General features: G+C 44.0%; 1 protein-coding gene and 1 pseudogene across 2 annotated transcripts in view; one reads left to right on the top strand and one right to left on the bottom strand.

Annotated features, from left to right (window-relative positions):
- Positions 1-8,614: 8,614 nt before the first annotated feature.
- Positions 8,615-9,783, top strand: LOC131509588 (annexin A2-like; annotated as a pseudogene).
- Positions 9,784-10,430: 647 nt separating this feature from the next.
- The window catches only part of RALA (RAS like proto-oncogene A), a 74,382-nt gene continuing 65,163 nt past the window's right edge, over positions 10,431-19,649 (bottom strand). For both annotated transcript variants that reach the window (XM_058725460.1, XM_058725459.1), the window contains one exon: positions 10,431-12,417. In XM_058725460.1, the coding sequence (XP_058581443.1) occupies positions 12,295-12,417 (123 nt within the window). In that variant the 3' untranslated portion in view covers positions 10,431-12,294. The remainder of the gene's footprint in view (positions 12,418-19,649) is intronic.

The raw sequence follows: 19,649 nt of genomic DNA, 5'->3' as shown, positions 1-19,649 counted from the left end.
GTCAACACAGAGCCGATGCAGGGAACTATGAGAACATGACTGGAGCTGAAATCAAGAGTCAGACACTTAACCCGAATGGGCCACCCCGGTGCCCCTGTTTTCTTATTGTTAAATGTTAAGTGTTCTTTGCATATTTTTGGATAACAATCTTTTAACAGATGTTAAAAGATTTGGAAGTATTTTCTCCCCGTCTGTGGCTTATCTTTTCATTATCTTGACAGTGTCTTTAATTTGCATTTTCTTAATGGCTAATGATGATAAACATCTTTTCATGTGTTTATTTGCCATCTAGTGTAATACCTGTTTATGTCTCTTGTCTGTTTCCTAATTGGGGTTTGTGTGTTACTGTTGAGCTTTGAGAATTCTTTATATATTCTTGATATAAGGCCTTTGTTGGATATGTGTGATCATATGCTTTAAAGATTAATTTCAGTTATGTAAGTAGTACCTGAATGCATTTCTTATTTATTTATTAAAAAAATTTTTTTTTAATGTTTGTTTATTTTTGAGAGAGAGAGAGAGAGAGAGAGAGAGAGAGTGTGAGCAGGGCAGGGGCAGAGAGGGAAGGAGACACAGAATCCGAAGCAGGTTCCAGGCTCTGAGCTATTGGCACAGAGCCTGATGCAGGGCTCGAACTCACAAACTGTGAGGTGGTGACCTGAGCCGAAGTTGGACGCTTAACCAACTGAGTCACACAGGCACCCCAAATGCATTCCTTATTTAAACATGGTAAAATAAATTAGATAAAGTTTCAATTCCTGAATCCTTTCCTTTTCCACCATCTGCCCAGTGATAACCATTATTATGTATATGAGGTATATCATCTAGATTTTTTAAAAATGCTTTTCTCAAGATATACAGACTCAAAGAATGTATATGGGGCTGTTTCATATATGGGTTTTACAAAAAAGTTATCATACTGTTTGTATCACAGTGCAAGATGCATTTTTGAATTAAGGATATTTTAGAGAACTTTTTTTAAAGTTTATTTTTAAGAGAGAGAGTGTGAGCGGGGAAGGAGTAGAGAGAGAGGGAGAGAGAGAGGATCCTGGGCAGGCTTCTCATGCTCAGTGAAGAAGCCAGATATGTGGCTCCAGCTCACAAACCATGAGATCATGACTTGAGCTGAAAATGAGTCAGACGTTTAATGGACTGAGCCACACAGGCTTAGAGAACTTCTTATGCTGATAAAGAGTTGTAGTCTGTTCCTTTACACTATTGAACTTTTATTTTTTTTTATTTTTGACAGAGCCAGAGAGCGAGAGAGCACGAGCAAGCAGGGGAGGGGCAGAGAGAGAGAAAGTGAGAGAGAGAGAGAGAGAGAGAAAGAATCTCAAGCAAGGTCTATGTTCAGCCCAGAGCCCAACCCGGGACTTGATCCCATGGCCCTGGGATCATGACCCGGTTGGAAACCAAGAGTCGGACGCTCAACCGGCTGAGCCGCCCAGGTTCCCCATGTTCCTTTACACTATTGTAAACGCACTGTATTGTATGACTGTGTTATGTTTTGTTTAACCACACCTCTGCTCCTAGACAAGTGGTTCCTGGTGCTTCTCCAGTGAACAATGCTGCAGGGAACCACCTTGAACATGACTCTGGGCACACGTGAGAGTGTTTCTTTAGTGAGACACAGAGAAAGGGAGTGTTGTGAGCATTAGGGCCCGTACGTTTTATATTTTAATAGACCCTGCCAAATCGCCCTCCCAGCTGTGTGTGTTTCCCCACGCCTTGGTCGACAACCTCATGTCTTTTGAATGAATGTAAGACCCACCATTTTGTATGCCAATGCCTACCGACTGCAAAGAGGATGGCGGGGAAGATGAGTGGGACTTAGACATATTGCCAGTGAGGCAAAGGGGGGAGCTCACAGTGACCGAGTGCCTTCTCTGCCACAAGGCCTGTGCCCCGACGCTTTCCAGTCATCTCTGTTAGGAACTGTCATTGACTGGAGGGGACAGAGGAGACATGAAGATTAAGTTCAGTGCGGGTTCCAGATTAGACTGTGAAACAGATAAAGGGGGAACAGTGGTGAGATCTCACATAGTCTGTAGTTTAACTGTTTTGTACCAGTGTTAATTTATTCCTTGTGACAAGAGTACCCTGGTTATGTTAACATAACCTGGGAGTAGCTGGGAGAAGGGTATGCAGGAACTCTGTACGATCTTGGCAACGTGCCTGTAAATCTAAAATTATTCGAACATAAAAATTTATAAAAGAAAAGACTGGAACATGCAATAAAATACGATGTGTGGACCGTATTTGGATCCCAACGGAAACAAATGAAAAAGAGACTTTTGGGGGGAGAAAACAGGAAAATTTTGAATACAGACTAGGTATTAGACAATCTGAAGGAATTTTTAGGTTTGTTAGGTATGATGTCATGTGTATGAACAAAAATCACCTTCACCTATTGGAGGTGCATCCTGAAGTGTTTGTAAGTGAAGTGACGTGAGAGCTAGAATTTGTTTCGAAATATCCAGAAATGGGGTGCCTGGGGGGCTCAGTCAGTTAAGCATCTGACTCTTGATTTTAGTTCAGGTCACGATCTCACGGTTCATGAGTTTGAGCCCTGCGTGGGGCTCTGTGCTGACAGCATGGAGCCTGCTTGGGATTCTCTGTCTCCCTCTCTCTGCCCCTCCCCTCATGTTCTCTCTCTCTCTCTCTCAAAATAAATAAATAAACATTTAAAAAAATTAAAACAAACAAATAAAATATTCAGAAATCATGGTGGCGCCTGGCTGGCTCAGTTAGTAGAACAAACATGAGACTCTTGATCTCAGGAGTTTGAGCCCCACATTAGGTGTAGAGATTACTTAAAAAAATAAATAGGGGCGCCTGGGTGGTTCAGGCAGTTAAGCGTATGACTTCGGCTCAGATTGTGATCTTGTGGTCCGTGGGTTTGAGCCCCAGGTTGGGCTCTGTGCTGACAGCTCAGAGTCTGGAGCCTGCCTCGGATCCTGTGTCTCCCTGTCTCTCTGCTCCTCCTCTGTTCATGCTTCCTCTCTCAACAATAAACATTAAAAATAAGAAAATAAATAAATAAATAAATAAATAATAAAATACACATGATGCCGCCTTTTTTAAAAAGTTAAAACAGGGGCGCCTGGGTGGCTCAGTCTGTTAAGCATCCGACTTCAGCTCAGGTCACGATCTCACAGTCCGTGAGTTCGAGCCCTGCGTCGGGCTCTGGGCTGATGGCTCAGAGCCTGGAGCCTGCTTCTGATTCCGTGTCTCCCTCTCTCTCTGCCCCTCCCCTGTTCATGCTCTCTCTCTGTCTCAAAAATAAATAAACTTAAAAAAAAAAAGCCCATATGACTTTGGGCAAATCATTAAAAAAAAAGTTAAAACATTCAGAAACAAAAGAGAAGTGCTTATGGGTAAAGTAAAATAATTTCTTGGGGTTACTTTAAAATACCCCAGAAAAAAAAAAAGTAGTTGTGGAAAAAGATGAAAACAATTGGCAAATGTTGCTACTTACTGAAACTGGATGGAAGATACGGGTGTGCATGAATGATTTTCTCCATCATAAAAAGTTAAATAAATAGACAACACGGCTCCGTGGATAGGGGTGGCTTAGTGACGCCCCACTTTTTTTCACACTTCGATAGCACTTCCTATGTTGTTTGACGCTGTGCACAGAAACTGCTTCCTTTCTGGTGTGAAGGCTCCTTGCGGCTGTTTGATCTCTGCACCAACCTCAGTCACTCCCATTAGTGCTTGTTGAGCATTAGTATGTACCAGGGGGACAGGCTGGTCAGTAAAAGCAACATTGTTGCTAACTCATTGAATACATAATCCAGGGGGGTCATCATGTCCTTGGGTCCTGAATTACTGGAAGCCAATGAAGGGAAGGAAGCCAGTGGCTTGGCTGTCTGCTTCTGTTGTCCTGTCTCCATCTCCAACCTGGACTCTGACCTTTCTGCCTCCATTTTATAAGGATGCTTGTGATTACACTGAGTGCACCAAGATATTCCAGGATGACCCCCCATCTCAAGAGCCTTACCCAATCACATTTGCAAAATCCCTTTTGCCATGTAAGGTAGTAACATATTCATGGGTCCTGGGGGTTAGGACATAGACATCTTTGAGAGGGTGTTGTTCAGCCTACCACATCTTTTTTTTTTTTTTTTTTTTTTTAGTTCTGTGTTTATCCTAACAAAAAAATTGAAAGTTAATGCGATGGTTTAAGCAAAGAGAGGACCTGATCAGCTCTGACTTTGCTCTGACTGCTGTAACCAGGATGGCCTGACCCGGGGCCAGGAGGGGAGCTGGAGCGGGTACAGGAGAAACTAGGAGGCTATTGGAATAGCTCATTTTGCTTTGAGGATGCTGGTGGTAAAGATGGAGAAGAATGAAGAATTATGTTTGACGAATGAACGGATGGATGGATGAATGAATGAATGAATGAATGGTCTGTCATGGAACAAAAGGAACCTGCTTCCTGGCATCGAGATTTCCACTCTAGAAGCACCCCATGCTGCTGCACTGCTGAGACCTGCGGACCTTGACCATCTCAGGATGGCCTTCCAAGGCCCACATAGTCGATGACCCCAGAAGGTTTGTGCCTTATTATCTTTGGCATGAGGACAATGACACAGCCGAAGCCTCTCCCAGCAGAGGAGCAAAGGCAGAAAGCAGTTGCTGATTGTCTTGAATGTTTCCATCTTTCTCTGGCAGACACCCAGTAGGGCATGGTGGGGCCCAGGGAGGCAACCCCGATATGGTGCTGGCTGGGGCTGGCCCTTCTGAGTCCTATGTTGATACAAGCTCACGAATGTTACTCTGTCTCAGAATAAATACATACAACCGTGACTTAGGTTTCACAATTTATTTGGCCCATCTCAGCATGTACTGCCCTTTTCATTTACTGTCACTTTTCTGAGATTTACAGCATTTTCCTTATCTCAGGAGTGTTGTACGCTGGGGGCCAGATAAGAGAGAGGCACGGTATGATGTGTATATGTAGGTGCACGTACCTGTTTCACCCGTGTGCTTCCCGTATGCTACTGGCCACTCAAGAAGATTGCTTTTTGCGATCACAAGCCGACCACCGGAACGGAGGATCAAGGTGAAGAGGTGATTCTACTTTGGTGGTTTGAGTCAATGAGCCCCCCATCCTTCCCAAATGCAACCTTATGCATAGCCTATGAAGTGGGGGGTGCTGGTTCTTGGAGCTGGTACCTTGGGTTGCTTTAACTCAGTCGGTGGAACACGCAACCCTTGATCTTGGCGTTGTAAATTCAAGCTCCATGTTGGGTGTAGAGATTACTTAAAAAATAAAATCTTAAAAGAAAATCTTCAGGCCCAAAATTCTTCAGCAATGCTCAACTGTGTGCCTCCTGCACACCAAGTGTCAAAAGACGTTGAATGATTGGATCTCCCCAGACTCGGTCAATACGTGTCCTGAAGGCTTCCCCTAGGCTGGAGGGTTCATGTCAGAGGCCAGAGTGATTACTTATGCCCATGTTAAAGATTCCTGACTTTGCCTCTCCCCCAGGGCTCCAGTGAGGCTGAGGAATCACGAGCTGTATCCGACCTGTCCTTCTTTCCACGATCCTCATGCCTAGTATCCCCCACCTCGCTGGGAGGATTCCTGACTCTCATGAGGTACCAGAGTGGGATAGAACCGCATGGAGTGGACTCAGCCAGCAGAGCAGGACTGTCTTGATTCTGCCTTTCCTGCTGTGACATTGCACAGGCCACCCGGTCTCTGCAGACCTCACTTTCCAGTCCCCGTGACTCGTCATCGGAGGGTCCATTCAGGGCTAAGATTCGCTGAGGACCGATGTGGGACAACCTGAATCTCTGGCTCCTTCAACAAGTTTCCTAGTTCCTTTTTTCTCACCTGTCAGCGTGAAATAGACGGGCTCAGGAAGGCATCTGCACGGTTTAATCAATGCCAAACAGAATGTCACACAGACACGGGTTTGGTTGGGAACTGGGGGCCAGGCACGGTGAAAACCTTCCTCTGCATATACGAAATCCATGCCCTGTAGCAAAAATGGTGAGGACTTCGCTGCGGTCCTCACAGTAATCCTAGGAGGAAGGCCGTGCATGCCTGTTTTACAATCAAGAATCTGAAATCCGCCGACTCTCTCCTCAAGGCCGGAGAGAAGCAACGGAGGCCGGACTGGAATTCCAGTTCACCAGGTTCTGGAAACCTTAGTCTCTCTTGTGCTGTCTCCATTTATTTTTACTTTATTTTATTTTTAAATGTTTATTTATTTGTTTTGAGAGAGAGAGGGAGAGAGTCCCAAGCAGGATCCATGCTGTCAGTGGGGCTCGATCCCACCAACTGTGAGATGATGGCCTGAGCTGAAATTGAGTTGGATGCTTAATAGACTGAGCCCCCCAGGTGCCCCGAGCTGTCTCCTCAGGGGCACCTGGGGGGTTCAGTCGGTTAAGCATCGGACTCTTGATTTTGCCTCAGGCCATCATCTCACAGTTTGTAGGCTCGAGCCCCACTGATGCTGCAGAGCCCATTTGGGATTCTCTCTCTCTCCCTCTCTCTGCCCCTCCCCCACTCACAAGGAATTAGAAGCCAAGACCTGTGCTTTAATTCTGGTTCTTACATCACTTGTGTGATTTTAGGCAAGTTACTTCCCGCTTCTGGCCTGTAATCTGAGGGAATCTTGGCTACGGCCCCTCCTAAGCCAACCTCCAGGACTCTAGAAAATACATCTCCGTGTCTTTCCACGACATCTGGCATCCTTTGAAAAGATCATTCTGCGCACAACTCTCGGGGTTACAGGCTGAAATTCTTCACCCTTCCTCCACCCACCTCTCAGCTGGGGCCCAGATGTTGGCTTTCATATCTATCTGTTCCTTTTCCTTCCAATCCAACACACTCTTGTATTTTGGCTGTTTCTTTTCTTTTTCTTTTTCTTAAGTTCATTTTGAGAGAGAGACAGCACAAGCAGGGTAGGGACAGAGAGAGGGGGAGAGAGAGAATCCCAAGCAGGCTCCGCACTGTCAGTGCAGAGTCCGATGCGGGGCTCCCACACACCAACCGTGAGATCGTGACCTGAGCCAGAGAACCAAGAGTCGGACGCTTAACGGACTGAGCCACCCAGGGGCCCCTGGGTGTTTCAAACACTCTGCCGTTAGGGGCATTTCCTGCTAGCTGCTTGCAAACACCTTTACACTTCAGCTGTTTGTTTTCATCGGGGCTTTTGATAAAAGGAATCTTGTTCTTCTATCAGATTAGCCATGCAAGTTATCACAGGCCTCATGGCCTCTCTTGAGCACAGTTTAGTGCTCCCCAGGCCCCTCCCCATCCCCAGAAACGGTGTGCTGTAAAGACGGAGAATACGGACTGACGGCCAAGCTCCCTCCCGCCTGCCTCCAGGCCCCTGCCCTGTGTGGGGCTGCTGGAGCAAAGGCCTGGAAAGTCATTCTGCATTTAAGAAAATATGGGAGGAGATTTCCGGCCTGCCAGAGGCAGGCTGACTCCTTCCTGACGTTATGGGAAAAACGCTGTAAGGCTTGACTCCACAGCTGAGCTCTGCACAAAGTTTTCCCTCTCGGCGCTTGGTCTTTGTCTCAGCAACCAGGCTGTACACACAGGAGGCCCCTTCGCCTCCGCCTCTCGTTCTCGGCTGCAGCCTTGGGGACATGTGGGGCGTGTCCCACCATGAATTCTCGTCTCCACTCTGCATTGTGCACGGAGCCAGACCACTAGGCTTCCAATGCCAGGTAACAGTTGCTAGCTTTGTGGCCCCGGGGCAAGTTATTCTGCTGTTCTTTGGCCTCAGTTTCTTCATCTGCAAAATAGGGGTAAATGATAGCACCTACCTCATAGGATTAACACTAAAATTAAATACATATATACAATATCTTGCATATAGGATGCACAGTTTGTTATAATTACTTTTCATGTTGACAATCATAAGAAATAGGCGGTCTAGCCCAGAGTAAGGAGTCCGAATACCTAATCTTTGTTGTTGTTTTTTAACTTCCTCTCCATCGGCATGGGACACCGGGGTAGTTTCTTCCGTGTGAATCTCTGTAATTGTCTCTGACTCATGTTTGTCCTTCATCTGCTATATTCCCAGCAGTGCCCACGGTGGGGGATATACAAATCTACAGAAAATGGAAGGCATGAATGAAGACCTCTATTGACCTGCCACTCTTGACTTCCTAAGTAATTTGCTAAAGGAGACTTCTAACACTGGGTTAAATCAAAAGCATTACTTTGAAATCTTTACAGGAACTTTTGGTAAATGCTTTGATGGTTGCCAAATATTAAGTTTTATGTCCTTGTCCCAGCATGGTGAGACATGAAACTCTGACTTAGTTTAAGACCAGAATTTAATCTAACCTCTGTTTGGTATGTATGTAACATTATACCCCATACTGGTGTTAAACATGGGTCCAGTGAGGTTAAAACTATGCCAGTTATAACTTATATGTGCTCATTCTGGCACTGCTTATGAATTAACTAAGAAAAGTGGGGCACCTGGCCCGCTCGGTCGGTTAAATGTCCGACTCTTCTTGATTTTGGCTCAGGTCATGATCTCACGGTTTTTGAGATCGAGCCCCGAGTCGGGATCTGCGCTGACAGTGCAGAGCCTGCTTGGGATTCTCTCTCTCCTCTCTCTGCCTCGCCCCCACTGGTGTTCTCTCTCTCTCAAAATAAGTAAATAAAACTTAAAAAAAAAATGTCTGCTGTTCATGAAATTCTCTCCAAGCTCAGTTTGGAGGGTGATCACTCCACATTCCCAAGTGCATACGGGTCCGTCCAAGAGCACACCAATCTTGATCAGCCTGAGAGTGATCCTCTGAACACTGAAATGACCATCAAGACCAAAGGTGTGGATGAGGTCACCATTGTCAACATTTTGACCAACCGCAGCAAGAACAGAGGATATTGCCTTTGCCTACCAGAGAAGGACCAAAAAGAAACTTGCATCAGCTCTGAAGTTAGCCTTGTCCAGCCACCTGCTCCGTGTGATGCTTCTGAGCTGAAAACCTCCATGAAGGGGCTAGGGACTGATGGGGACTCTCTCATTGAGATCATCTGCTCAAGGACCAACCAGGAGCTTCAAGAAATTAACAGAATCTACAAGGAAATGTACAAGACTGATCTGGAGGACATTGTTTCTGACACATCTGGTGACTTCTGCAAGCTGACGGTTGCCCTCAAAAAGGGTAGAATGGAAGACGACTCTGTCATCGATCATAAACCGACTGACCAAGATGCCCAGGATCTCTATGATGCTGGAGTGAAGAGGAAAGGAACTGATGTGTTCAAGTGGATCCGCATCATGAGTGAAGAGTGTGTCACCTCCAGAAAGTGTCTGGCTACTTCCAGGGATAAAAAGCTACTGAGCTATGACATGCTGGAGAGCATCAAGGAGTCAAAGGACACCTGGAAGATGTTTTCCTGAACCCGGTCCAGTGCATTCAGGACAAGCCCCAGTATTCTGCTGACTGTACGACTCCATGAAGGGCAAGGACACTCACGATAAAATCCTGACTAGAATCATGGTCTCTTGCAGTGCAGCGGACCTGGTGAAAATGAGGTCTGAATTCATGAGAAAGTACAGCAAGTCCCCATACTACAGCATCCAGCAAGACAGGAAGGGCAACCATCAGAAAGCGTTGCCATACCTGTGTGATGGGGGTGACCGAGGCCCACGACAGCAGGAGCGGCCAGGAGTGGTGCTCCTTTGTTTCCAGCTAAGTTTTAGAAAATAGCTTGTGACTGACAGTCCCCTTGTGCCCGTCCCCGTGAGGATGACCTTAGCAGTGTCCCCTCACCATCTTTATTTCAGTTGCCTAAGCACCATCTGCCTCTCATGTCTAGTCTTTTTAGTGAAAGAAATTAACATTTCAGGGAGTTGGAAGGGACATCTACGTGAAACGCTTTGCCTCTTGTGTACTGTGTCATGAACAGATGAATAACCCAAATTTTTACTTTATCAACAAGAAAGAAAAAAGGAAGGAAGGAAGGAAGGAAGGAAGGAAGGAAGGAAGGAAGGAAGGAAAGAAGGAAGGAAGGAAGGAAGGAAGGAAGGAAGGAAGGAAGGAAGGAAGGAAGGAAAAGAAAGAAAAGAAAGGAATGGTAGGTACTCCTGCCACAATTTGGAAATTAAATGGTCTGTGGGGATCATTCCGATTAGAACATGATATAAAGCTGGCCCCCAGCCATTTTAGTTTGGCAGTCTTCTAAAAGTAATGCGCAGTTGTGACCGCATAACGGTATCTTCCACGTAATCGTGCACATGGGGTCCTCCCATTTCTGAGCCCTCCCTGAGCCTGAGCAATGACTCTATTATCCAGGAAATCTGGCATCACTCAAAAGAAAGCCCTAAACTGAGAGTTCAAGACACTCAGTGGCTTTAAAGTGTCTGATGAAGAGGCCCAGGTCGGGTCGTCTGAATTTTACATGTTACATATATTGTAAACATCAAGTAACGCCACAAGCATTTAAAAAAAGGAAGTTTATTGGTCTTTAAATGGCTCAAATTGCAAATAAACCAATCGGGTAGTGGCATCAGCCTAAGACATGTGATGCGTCTTTGTCAGTTGGCTTCATAGCACCTCAGTACCCAGGAGAGGAAAGGTCTCAAAGCAAAGTCACAATGTTAGTGGTTAGGACCCCTGGTTAAATAAGACTGTGATGAGTACACACGGAGACCGCCGGGCCCGCGGGGCCAGGGTTACATTGGTAACTTGAATTCTGCACACGGCATAGCCTATGAAAAATACGAAACGGAAGATGTACATCTCAAACCCTTTGAGGACAAATATTTAACATGACAAGTCAGATGTAATATCTAAAGAGCTGAGTTCCTAAAAAGCCTATTTTTGTTAACTTCACATACACACCCATTACCTGGAACGCCTGAATGCATTTTTCACTTGTTGAAATCAGGACTGAGCAAAAAGAAAGACAAAGTTTATTGAATTAGCCGTCTTAGCCCCATTCTGAAGAAGATAACAAAAATCTGGACAGTGGTATATTTCCCATTGAAATTATGTTCCCAAACAGCATGCTAGAATTCCTCCAGTGGGCACGGCACGCCAGGGCGACACAGGCTGGTGTTCGGTCTGCAGATGCCAAACATGCCTTCTGCACCATACTCGGGGTTCACTGCGTGATGTTAGCGTTAGGAAAGTGTGGCTCCGGTGTTCTCCATTATGAACACGGACTACAGGGACTCCCGGTAACTCTCCCGCAGCCAAACTGTCACCTCCTAAGTGCAAATGTAGAAATGAGCCGGCCGCAAGCACGCACACCTTCCCGAATGTTCTAGTGCAAAATGCATTAGCATTAACGACACCTTTCCTGTGCCCTGCTCCCGAGAGACCAACAACTTAACACACGCTCACCACTTGTAAAAAGGGAGTTCCAGGGACCGAGGGTTCACCGAAACAACTGTACTGAATCCCCACAGTCTACAATTATCTTACAAGTATGGGCTGGCCCTTCATGTCAAACTACCTTATGGTTAATGAAAAGCGATCAAGGAGCTCTGGACCCTTACTTTCGAGAACCAGAGTATGGCACACATTTTAAGTTTGGACAGACTCCTAGCAGACAGTTATTTTGCAAGAATCGTCTATACAAAAGTTGTACTCCATACCAGGCAAATACTCTCACCAGGACACGTGGGGCAATGGGCCCACGGCACCAGCGGGGACACATCCAGAATGACACAACCGGGTACTTTTCAGTTTCTAAATTAAGGCATATTCAAAAATTTCCATGTACAAGTTTACATCACTTTTCTACGTTAATCACCAGGTAATTAATGCAGGTTCACAGATGAATTACTCTCAATTTAACTATATGCAACAATCATGCCAATAACTTTTCTTCTATATTTTGCATAACAATGGTTAAAAAAAAGTGGTACAGTTTAACTACCGTGTTCACAATTGTCATTTTTCAAGGCAGTAGAAGACCAAGACATTTTAAAATGATATAAAATTTAAGCTTTGTAATAAACCAGAGGAAGTAGCCTTTCCTCTCATCCCTCCCACCCCGTCTCGGCTCTAACAGTTCCAGAAAGACTGCCCGCGACACACAAGCCCATACGCTACATTCAGGACCGCGATAAATGTAGGCAATTATGAGAGAAGTTGAACTCTGCTTCTTGGTGAAGCCACATTAATTTCTTTTTTAAGTGAATTTTGACTCTCAGTGCAGTTCCAATTCATGCTTTTAGTGATACATAACAATTTCCAAATCGTTAAAGTAATTTCAGTCAATTGAGCCTTCAATGGCAATGCTTATAAATTATATTTATTAGTATGGTCAAGATAAGAAAGGAGTTTGGACTTCGATTATAAAATGCAGCATCTTTCTCTGATTCTCTTGGCTAAACTTTTCCTCTTCTTTTTTCCATTCTTTTCTTTGCTGTCTTCCATTTTTCTGGCCCGAATTTCCCTCATTAAGTCAAAAAATACCTAGAAAGAAGAAAATAGGGTAAATAAAGCCACCAGATAGTATGAGCTTGGTACTTCTTGGAACCAGAGCAGTAAACCTTGGGAATAAGAGTAACTACTTAAGAGCTTTTGTCTGGGGGCCACCTGGGTGGCTCTGTTGGTTGAGAGTCTGACTCCTGATATCAGTTCGGGTCGTGACCTTGTGGTCGTGGGATTGAGCCCCCTGTTGGGCTCTGGGTTCTGCACTGAGTGTGAAGCCGGCTTGGGATTCTCTCTCCCCATCTCTGCCCCTCCCCCACCCATGCGTGCTCTCTTTCTCTCAAAATAAATAAACATTAAAAAAAAAAAAAAAGAGCTCCTGTTTGAGGCGTGTAGGGACAGAAAAGCACAAAACTAGAGTCTTCTTCAAGTACACTGGGAAAATCGGGAAATGTTCTGAGTTATGCTTTTTGGTAGAAATGTTCACAAAATAGAACCTGATCTTCCCATCCCAACTTTCAAGACGAGTGATGATAGCTCCAAAGACAAAATTCAATGGACCGTCTTTGAGCAATTTACAATTAATAAGTGTATCTTACCAGTTCATCTTTAAAAGTAATTAATTTATGCTTAACAAAATTTATATTTAATAACTGGTTTTTCCTCAGGTCCATTTTTAGAAACAAAGCCAAGGAAAGTGAGTGCTTCCTTTGTCATTTTGATACCAGAGGCTAAGAATTTATCAAGTCTGTCTTGATGTCTAGAAACTGGCAAAGGAGAGATATTAGTATAATAATTTAAAAATTACTAATGTAACAACTCAAAAGTTAAATATCAATAGCAAATGTCTGAGTGCCGACAGACAAGGGCCTAGAAGGATAAGGGCTCACACTGTACATGAATAGTTATATGTGTGTATGATGAATGGATGAATAACTTTTATGGTTTATACCCAAATTCTGAATTAAAAAATTCAGTTATTACTTCTATTTTATTTTTTTATTTTTCTCAAGAGCATGAAATAAGAAGTGACACCACACCGATTAAAAACAAACATTTAAAAAATTCTGGTTAGCTTGTGCATTCTGAATGCTGTTAAGTCAACAAATGTGGGTTACGTTACGGCCAGTGTGCCTTTTCAAACATGCCTCCAGCTCTCTAAAGGAGACCGACTGGAAAAGCAAGGCGCCGAAAAGCACAGGTAGAGAGTGAGCCTGTGCGTGTGTAGAATATGGGTTACGTGGATCCGCCTGCATGTGAAGTAGAAACAATGAAACCAAACACTAGTATTATTTTGAGGATGAAGGGAACAGGGTACAGGGAACAGTGAGGCATCTCTGAATACATCTCATTATACAACTTCTATTTTGGAAATGGACATGTCTTACGTCTTGAAAAATGAAACTGGACCAAAAACTGAGAATCAAACTAAAACAAATAAGACTATACGTAGAGTTGGTGACATAATCCTACGGGGGACAGGATTATTTCGAGGGACTTTAAAACACAGTATACAGAATGTACGTCTCAGAAGAGAAGCCGAACAGAAAAACAAAAACAAAAGCTAACAAATAAAAAAGACGGATCTCCAAGGTCACTTGGTAACTTGGCTGTTACCAGTAGCAGTGGTATCGTCCTTTTGAACAGTTTTATACAGATGCTACAGGACAGTGTAAGGGAGCAATTATGTTGATGTGGGTTAGGAACCAAGACTTCCAGTGTAAGAGAAGAGGGGTCAAAATCCCGAGTGCTAAACCTGAATCAGAAGGAACGGTGGGCTCTCAGGATTTGCTTCCTTGTAAGAATACATATGTGCCAGCACTTCACTGAAGGGACACAAAGCAACGACAGCCCAACAGCAATAAGCAAATTAGTCCCCAGGCTTTGGCTGCTAAATACCATTCCTGCCAAGGGAACCAGCATTTCTTAGACAAAGTGGCTGATTCCTGATCTGGAGTGAAAAACAAAAAGTCAGTCAGAAAGCAAGGAGGCTATTAAAAAAAAAAATAATAAGGCAAGGAACAATCAGAGACTAGTGGGTTAAGTCAAATGGACACAGGACCAACACACAAGGTGAGGGGAATGGTTAAAATAGGGAAAAAGTGAGCAAAGAACATCCACAGAGGATGCAGGAGACCAAAACACACAGGTGACACAGACCCCATGGGCCCATGGGCTCGGCTTCCCCAGGATGGAGATTTCAGAACCCTGTGCTTCGAGTCCACAGTTGGCCATCGGGGCAGGGAGCTTCCAAACTAGCTACGTGTAATATCCGAGGACTCCCCTGAGGCTTTCAGATGTGGACTTATCACTATGGAATAGACATCAGAAGAAGGTTTAATTTCTAATTTTAGATAAGTATCCGCAGTGAACTTCAAATGAATCCCTATTAGAAATCGCCAAGGTCATCTTAACTAGCAAACGCTGTGGGGAACTTGTAAAGTCTGCATCAGCTACTATAATGAGCTAAAGCTAATGGAAGCTCTGTTCCAACGGCCACATGGAAGGACACGCATAACTAGGGATAAGAATAAAGGGCTGTGGGGGTGCCTGGGTGGCTCAGGTGGCTGAGTGTCCAACTCTTGATTTCGGATCAGGTCATGATCTCAGGGTCGTGGGATCAAGCCCTGTGTTAGGTTCTGTGCTGAGTGTGATGCCTGCTTGGGATTCAATCTTTCTCTCTCTCTTTGTCCCTCTCCCCCACTTGCGTGTTCTCTCTCTCTCTCTCTCTCTCTAAAAAAATAAAAATACAAAAGAATAAAGGGTTGGCTTCAACAACCTCAAGCACACGATCATCCCCAAAGCGCAGGGCTGCCTTTGACTTTTTTTAATATAGACTCTTTTCAAAATTACTTTTCTCTGTTTGCTCCCACCTCTTCTTCTCCTGTCTCCTTTCTTTTCCCATTCCCATTTTAGGGCAACCTGGTATACACAAAATTTGGCTCTCCTAAATCCAGAGTAGAGATCACAGGATATCCTTCTCACACAAGTCAAAATAAGACAAAACTAGATAAACATACAAACAGGCTCAGAATGCTAGGCTTACAATACTTACAGCTGAAAAAACAAAAGTTACTAGAAACGACAAACACCTCTCTTTTGAAAAGCAGCAACAGACATTAGCTTAAATCTAAACCTCTGCCTTGTTTGTTTAAGCACTTAGACAATATTAAATTTTCAAACAGATTAAGGATCTACCATAAAAGCCAACAAAAAAGAAGGGAAAAAATTATAGGTAAGTTTTTTTTAACTTTTTAATTGTTTTTAAGTTTAGGATGGGAGACAGCTTTTCTAAGAAAGCCACAGAACCCACGAGTCAGAAAGGGAAACACTGAAAGATTTCACAACATAATCCCTAGTGTTTTTCCATGGCAAAAGACAAGCGTCAGCCAAGTTAGAAGATGTAGTATGGATTAAGAGACAATATCCACAACAGACATAAATGGACAAACGGTTAATGTCTTTACTATAAAGTACGCTTTAGGAATCAAAATAATAAAGCCATAAGATCAATGGGCAGAAAAGAAAGTAATTTCAGAGTTCACAGAAAATGTACAAATGGAATGGCCCATGAATCAACTACAACATGTCTCATTAATTATCAAGAAACAATGGTTTAGCTACCTCCCCAGTGACTTTGAAAGGTTGCTTTACCTGGTGCTGGGAAGACAGTGGGGAGAGGGTTTTGGTGCAAGTAAGGACGCTTTCTGGAGGGCACCCTGTTATTAAAATTCACAATGCACCTTGCATGGGTGCACAGAAAGCTCACCGCAGCACTGCTGTGAGAGAAGACACAGCGGGCAATCGGCACGTCACTCACGGGAAAATGGCTGAATTACGAAAAAGCCCAACTATGAAACACTTCCTAGATGTTTACAAGAATGTGGTATGTCTATATGTAATGGCATGGAAACAACTACATCTGTTATGAAATTTACAAAGCAAACTACAGAAATACATGATCTACATACACAGAAATACTATATATATGTTGTATATACGCCATATGTATATAAATGTGCTATATACACTACAAAAGTCCTATTTATATGGGGGGAAAACAAGCAAACACAAGCTTTCCCTCAGATTCTACACGCCGGTCTGTAAGTGTAGATAAATGTCTGGAAAAACACACCTGATCAGCAGTGGTTGGTTACCTTACAGGAAGGGGAGGGGAGTGACTCACTTTTTCTCCTTATTACAGATTTTTCTTTATATAATAAGCATGTGTTCATGTTTTTAATGAAAACACTTAAAAATAAACAGACTACATTTCTCCTATAATTCTTTCCCCAACCTAAATTGGCTCTCCTGAAGTAATAAATCACACTCTCCTTTTTGACATCTACTTGCTCAATCTGTTTCCATTACTCCAAGATGTTCCTTAAAAATCAAAAGCAACCTTAAAAAAAAAAAAAAAATTAAGAGCAACGTTGGAGCCATGATTTAAAGAGCCGGAGCATTTAGCTAGAAGGCTACTAACAAGGTCGTCAGATGAACCTGGCACCCAGTGAGTCCACAAGCAGGTTTTCCATGTGGTCCTCTGCCTCTGGGTGACTCCTCTGTGACAGGCATGGCCTCTGCGACAGGCGAGGCCCCGTCTCCCTCTCCCCCCCCCCCTCCTCGAGCCGGCTCAACCACTCTGATGGTCCTGAAGCTTTTCACAGGGAGGATTCAAAATCTGCCTCTTTGAAACTTCAACCCAACGGTCTATTTGGAATCCAGATGAGGACAAGACATGAGACCTTACTCTTGAAGGGAGCTAGTATTCGTTTTTTGTGACAAACAAGATACATGCCAGTTTAATAGGAGCCAGTATTAACACTTGCCACCCCCCAACAATCTGTGCCAGGCTTCCAGTAGCAGGCAACATACAGCCTGGGGGACACCACAGGAGACACCATTGTGTCGAGTAAAACTGTGGAAATGACACGGGCACCAGGGTTGGCTGCACCCAGAGCCAACAGATGCCATCACAGGCCTTTTGAAGTTGAATCAGGTGTATAATCTTCCCACTTCTTTTCCGCATCTAAACAGTGAGCACGAGAAGAGTATGCCTTACAGAGTTAAAGACAAATGGTCTGTGCTGGCCACAGTGCCTGGGTCTTACAGACACCATTGAATATTAGCTCCTTTACCTATTAACATTATTTCCTCAGCAAGAAACCAAATATAACCTAATTCTAGAAACTGAGTAGTTGCTGCAAGTTACTTTTATTTAGCCACTGAGGTATTTTATCTGGCAGTCACTCCTCAGGGTGAGTAGTACATCAAGTTACAGTATCACATATGAACTTGTACCTTTCTATCTATCTATCTATCTATCTATCTATCTATCTATCTATCTATCTGAGTGTGCATCCGTGCAAGTAGGGGGGGGGCAGGCAAAGGAAAACAGAATCTTAAGCAGGCTCTACATTTAATGTGGATCCCAACGTGGGGCTCGATCCCACGAACTGCGAGATCATTACCTGAGCCAAAATCAAGAGTTGGATGCTCAACCGACTGAATCACCCAGGCGCCCACCCCCACCCTGCTCTGCCCCCGTACCTTGGTTTATAAGCGTCCACATTTAATGTAATTTTGCTTTGGAGAGGTGACCCTTGAGTACAGACGATACTTTGCAAAACCAGCCACAGCAATACTCCCTACGCACTCTTCCAGCATCTTACCATTCTCTATCAGCACGTGGAGACCATTCCCCTTCCTCCCAAACCTGGGTAGGGCTTGCGACTACTCCAGCCAACAGAATGAAGTGGAAATAATGCTGAGTAACTTCCCTGCCTAGGTCATAAAAGATGACATGGTTTCTGCCTGGTTCTTATTCTCTTGTGACACTGGCTCTTGCTCTAAGAAAGCCTAAAGTAGGACACAGCAGAAAAGGTTACATGGCCAGGAACCGAGCCATCCCTGGACAACAGCCAGTGTCAACTGCCTGGATCAGGCATGTGTGGACAGTCTTTAGAACTTAATCAGAGGGCCTGGATGCCTCAGTCAGTTAAGCTTCTGACTTTGGCTCAGGTCATGATCTCATGGTTCGTGGGTTCGAGCTCCGTATCAGGCTCCGTGCTGACAGCTTGGAGCCTGGAGGCTGCTTCGGATTCTGCGTCTCACTCTCTCTGCCTCTCCCCTGTTCACACACACTCACTCACTCTCTCTCTCTCTCTCTCTCTCTCTCAAAAATAAACATTAAAAAAAAAAATTGAAAAAAAAAAAAAAAAAAGAAAGAAAAGAACAGAACCTAATTGAAGATGCTTCCAGTTCCCAGACTTCAAGCTTTTCAGCTGAGGCATGAGACACTGTGGAACTGAAACGAGCCAACTCCACTGTGATCTGTCCAAAACTTCGGCCCAGAGATTCCATGAGCATAATAAATGGTTACTTTCACCCATAAGTTTTGGGGGTATATTTTGTTACACAGCCAGAGTAACTAAAATAGCCCTGTATACTTTCAACTTTCCTCTTTTGAAAATACATGCATATGGCAAAAAATTCACGCCAGCAGATGACCGCTCCATAGCTTTTGTGGTTACTGCTCACCTCTTGGACCCACTGTCCTTAGTTTGAATAGGTTTTAGAGTGTGTTCTACAACTGCTCATCAGTTTGGAAGAAACGAAACACACACACACACTAATATTCAATGCTGCCTTTCAAAACCCCAAACACACTGAACTTTAAAACCTATTTTTATTAGTACTTTAAATACATTTGCCATAACTTTGGAGAAAACTGGTATAGACTATGTAGAAATCTTGTAACACTCATTTTGTACAGATCTCTTGGAACTACAGGAATCTCACCATGTGACGAGAAATTTAATCAGCTTAAGACAGTATTGTGACATTACCTTAAGACCTACAGTACTTGGGGGTGCCTGGGTGGCTCAGTTGGTCGAGTGTCTAACTCTTGGTTTTGGCTCGTGTCATGATCTCATGGTTTGTGAGTCTGAGCCCCGTGTTGGGCTCTGTGCCGACACTGCGGACCCTGCTTGGGACTGTCTGTCTGTCTGTCTCTCTCTCTGCCCCTCCTCTACTTGCTCATGCATACTCTCTCAAACTAAATAAATAAACTTAAAAAAAAAAACCCACAGCAAGTGAAAAGAAAGACTAATTTTTTTTAACCTAATGATTTCTGTATTGGTATTACGAGTCTACAGGCACAAGCAGACCAGTTCGCTAAAACTTAAAGCCATCCAGAGCAGTGTTACTCAAAGTGTGGTCCACCAGGCCACAGTCTGTACCACCTGGAGCTTCCTAGAAATGCAAATTCTCAG

This window comes from Neofelis nebulosa, chromosome 4 (assembly GCF_028018385.1).
Source record: "Neofelis nebulosa isolate mNeoNeb1 chromosome 4, mNeoNeb1.pri, whole genome shotgun sequence".
Lineage (NCBI taxonomy): Eukaryota > Metazoa > Chordata > Mammalia > Carnivora > Felidae > Neofelis > Neofelis nebulosa.
This window is presented reverse-complemented; position numbering and strand designations above follow the sequence as displayed.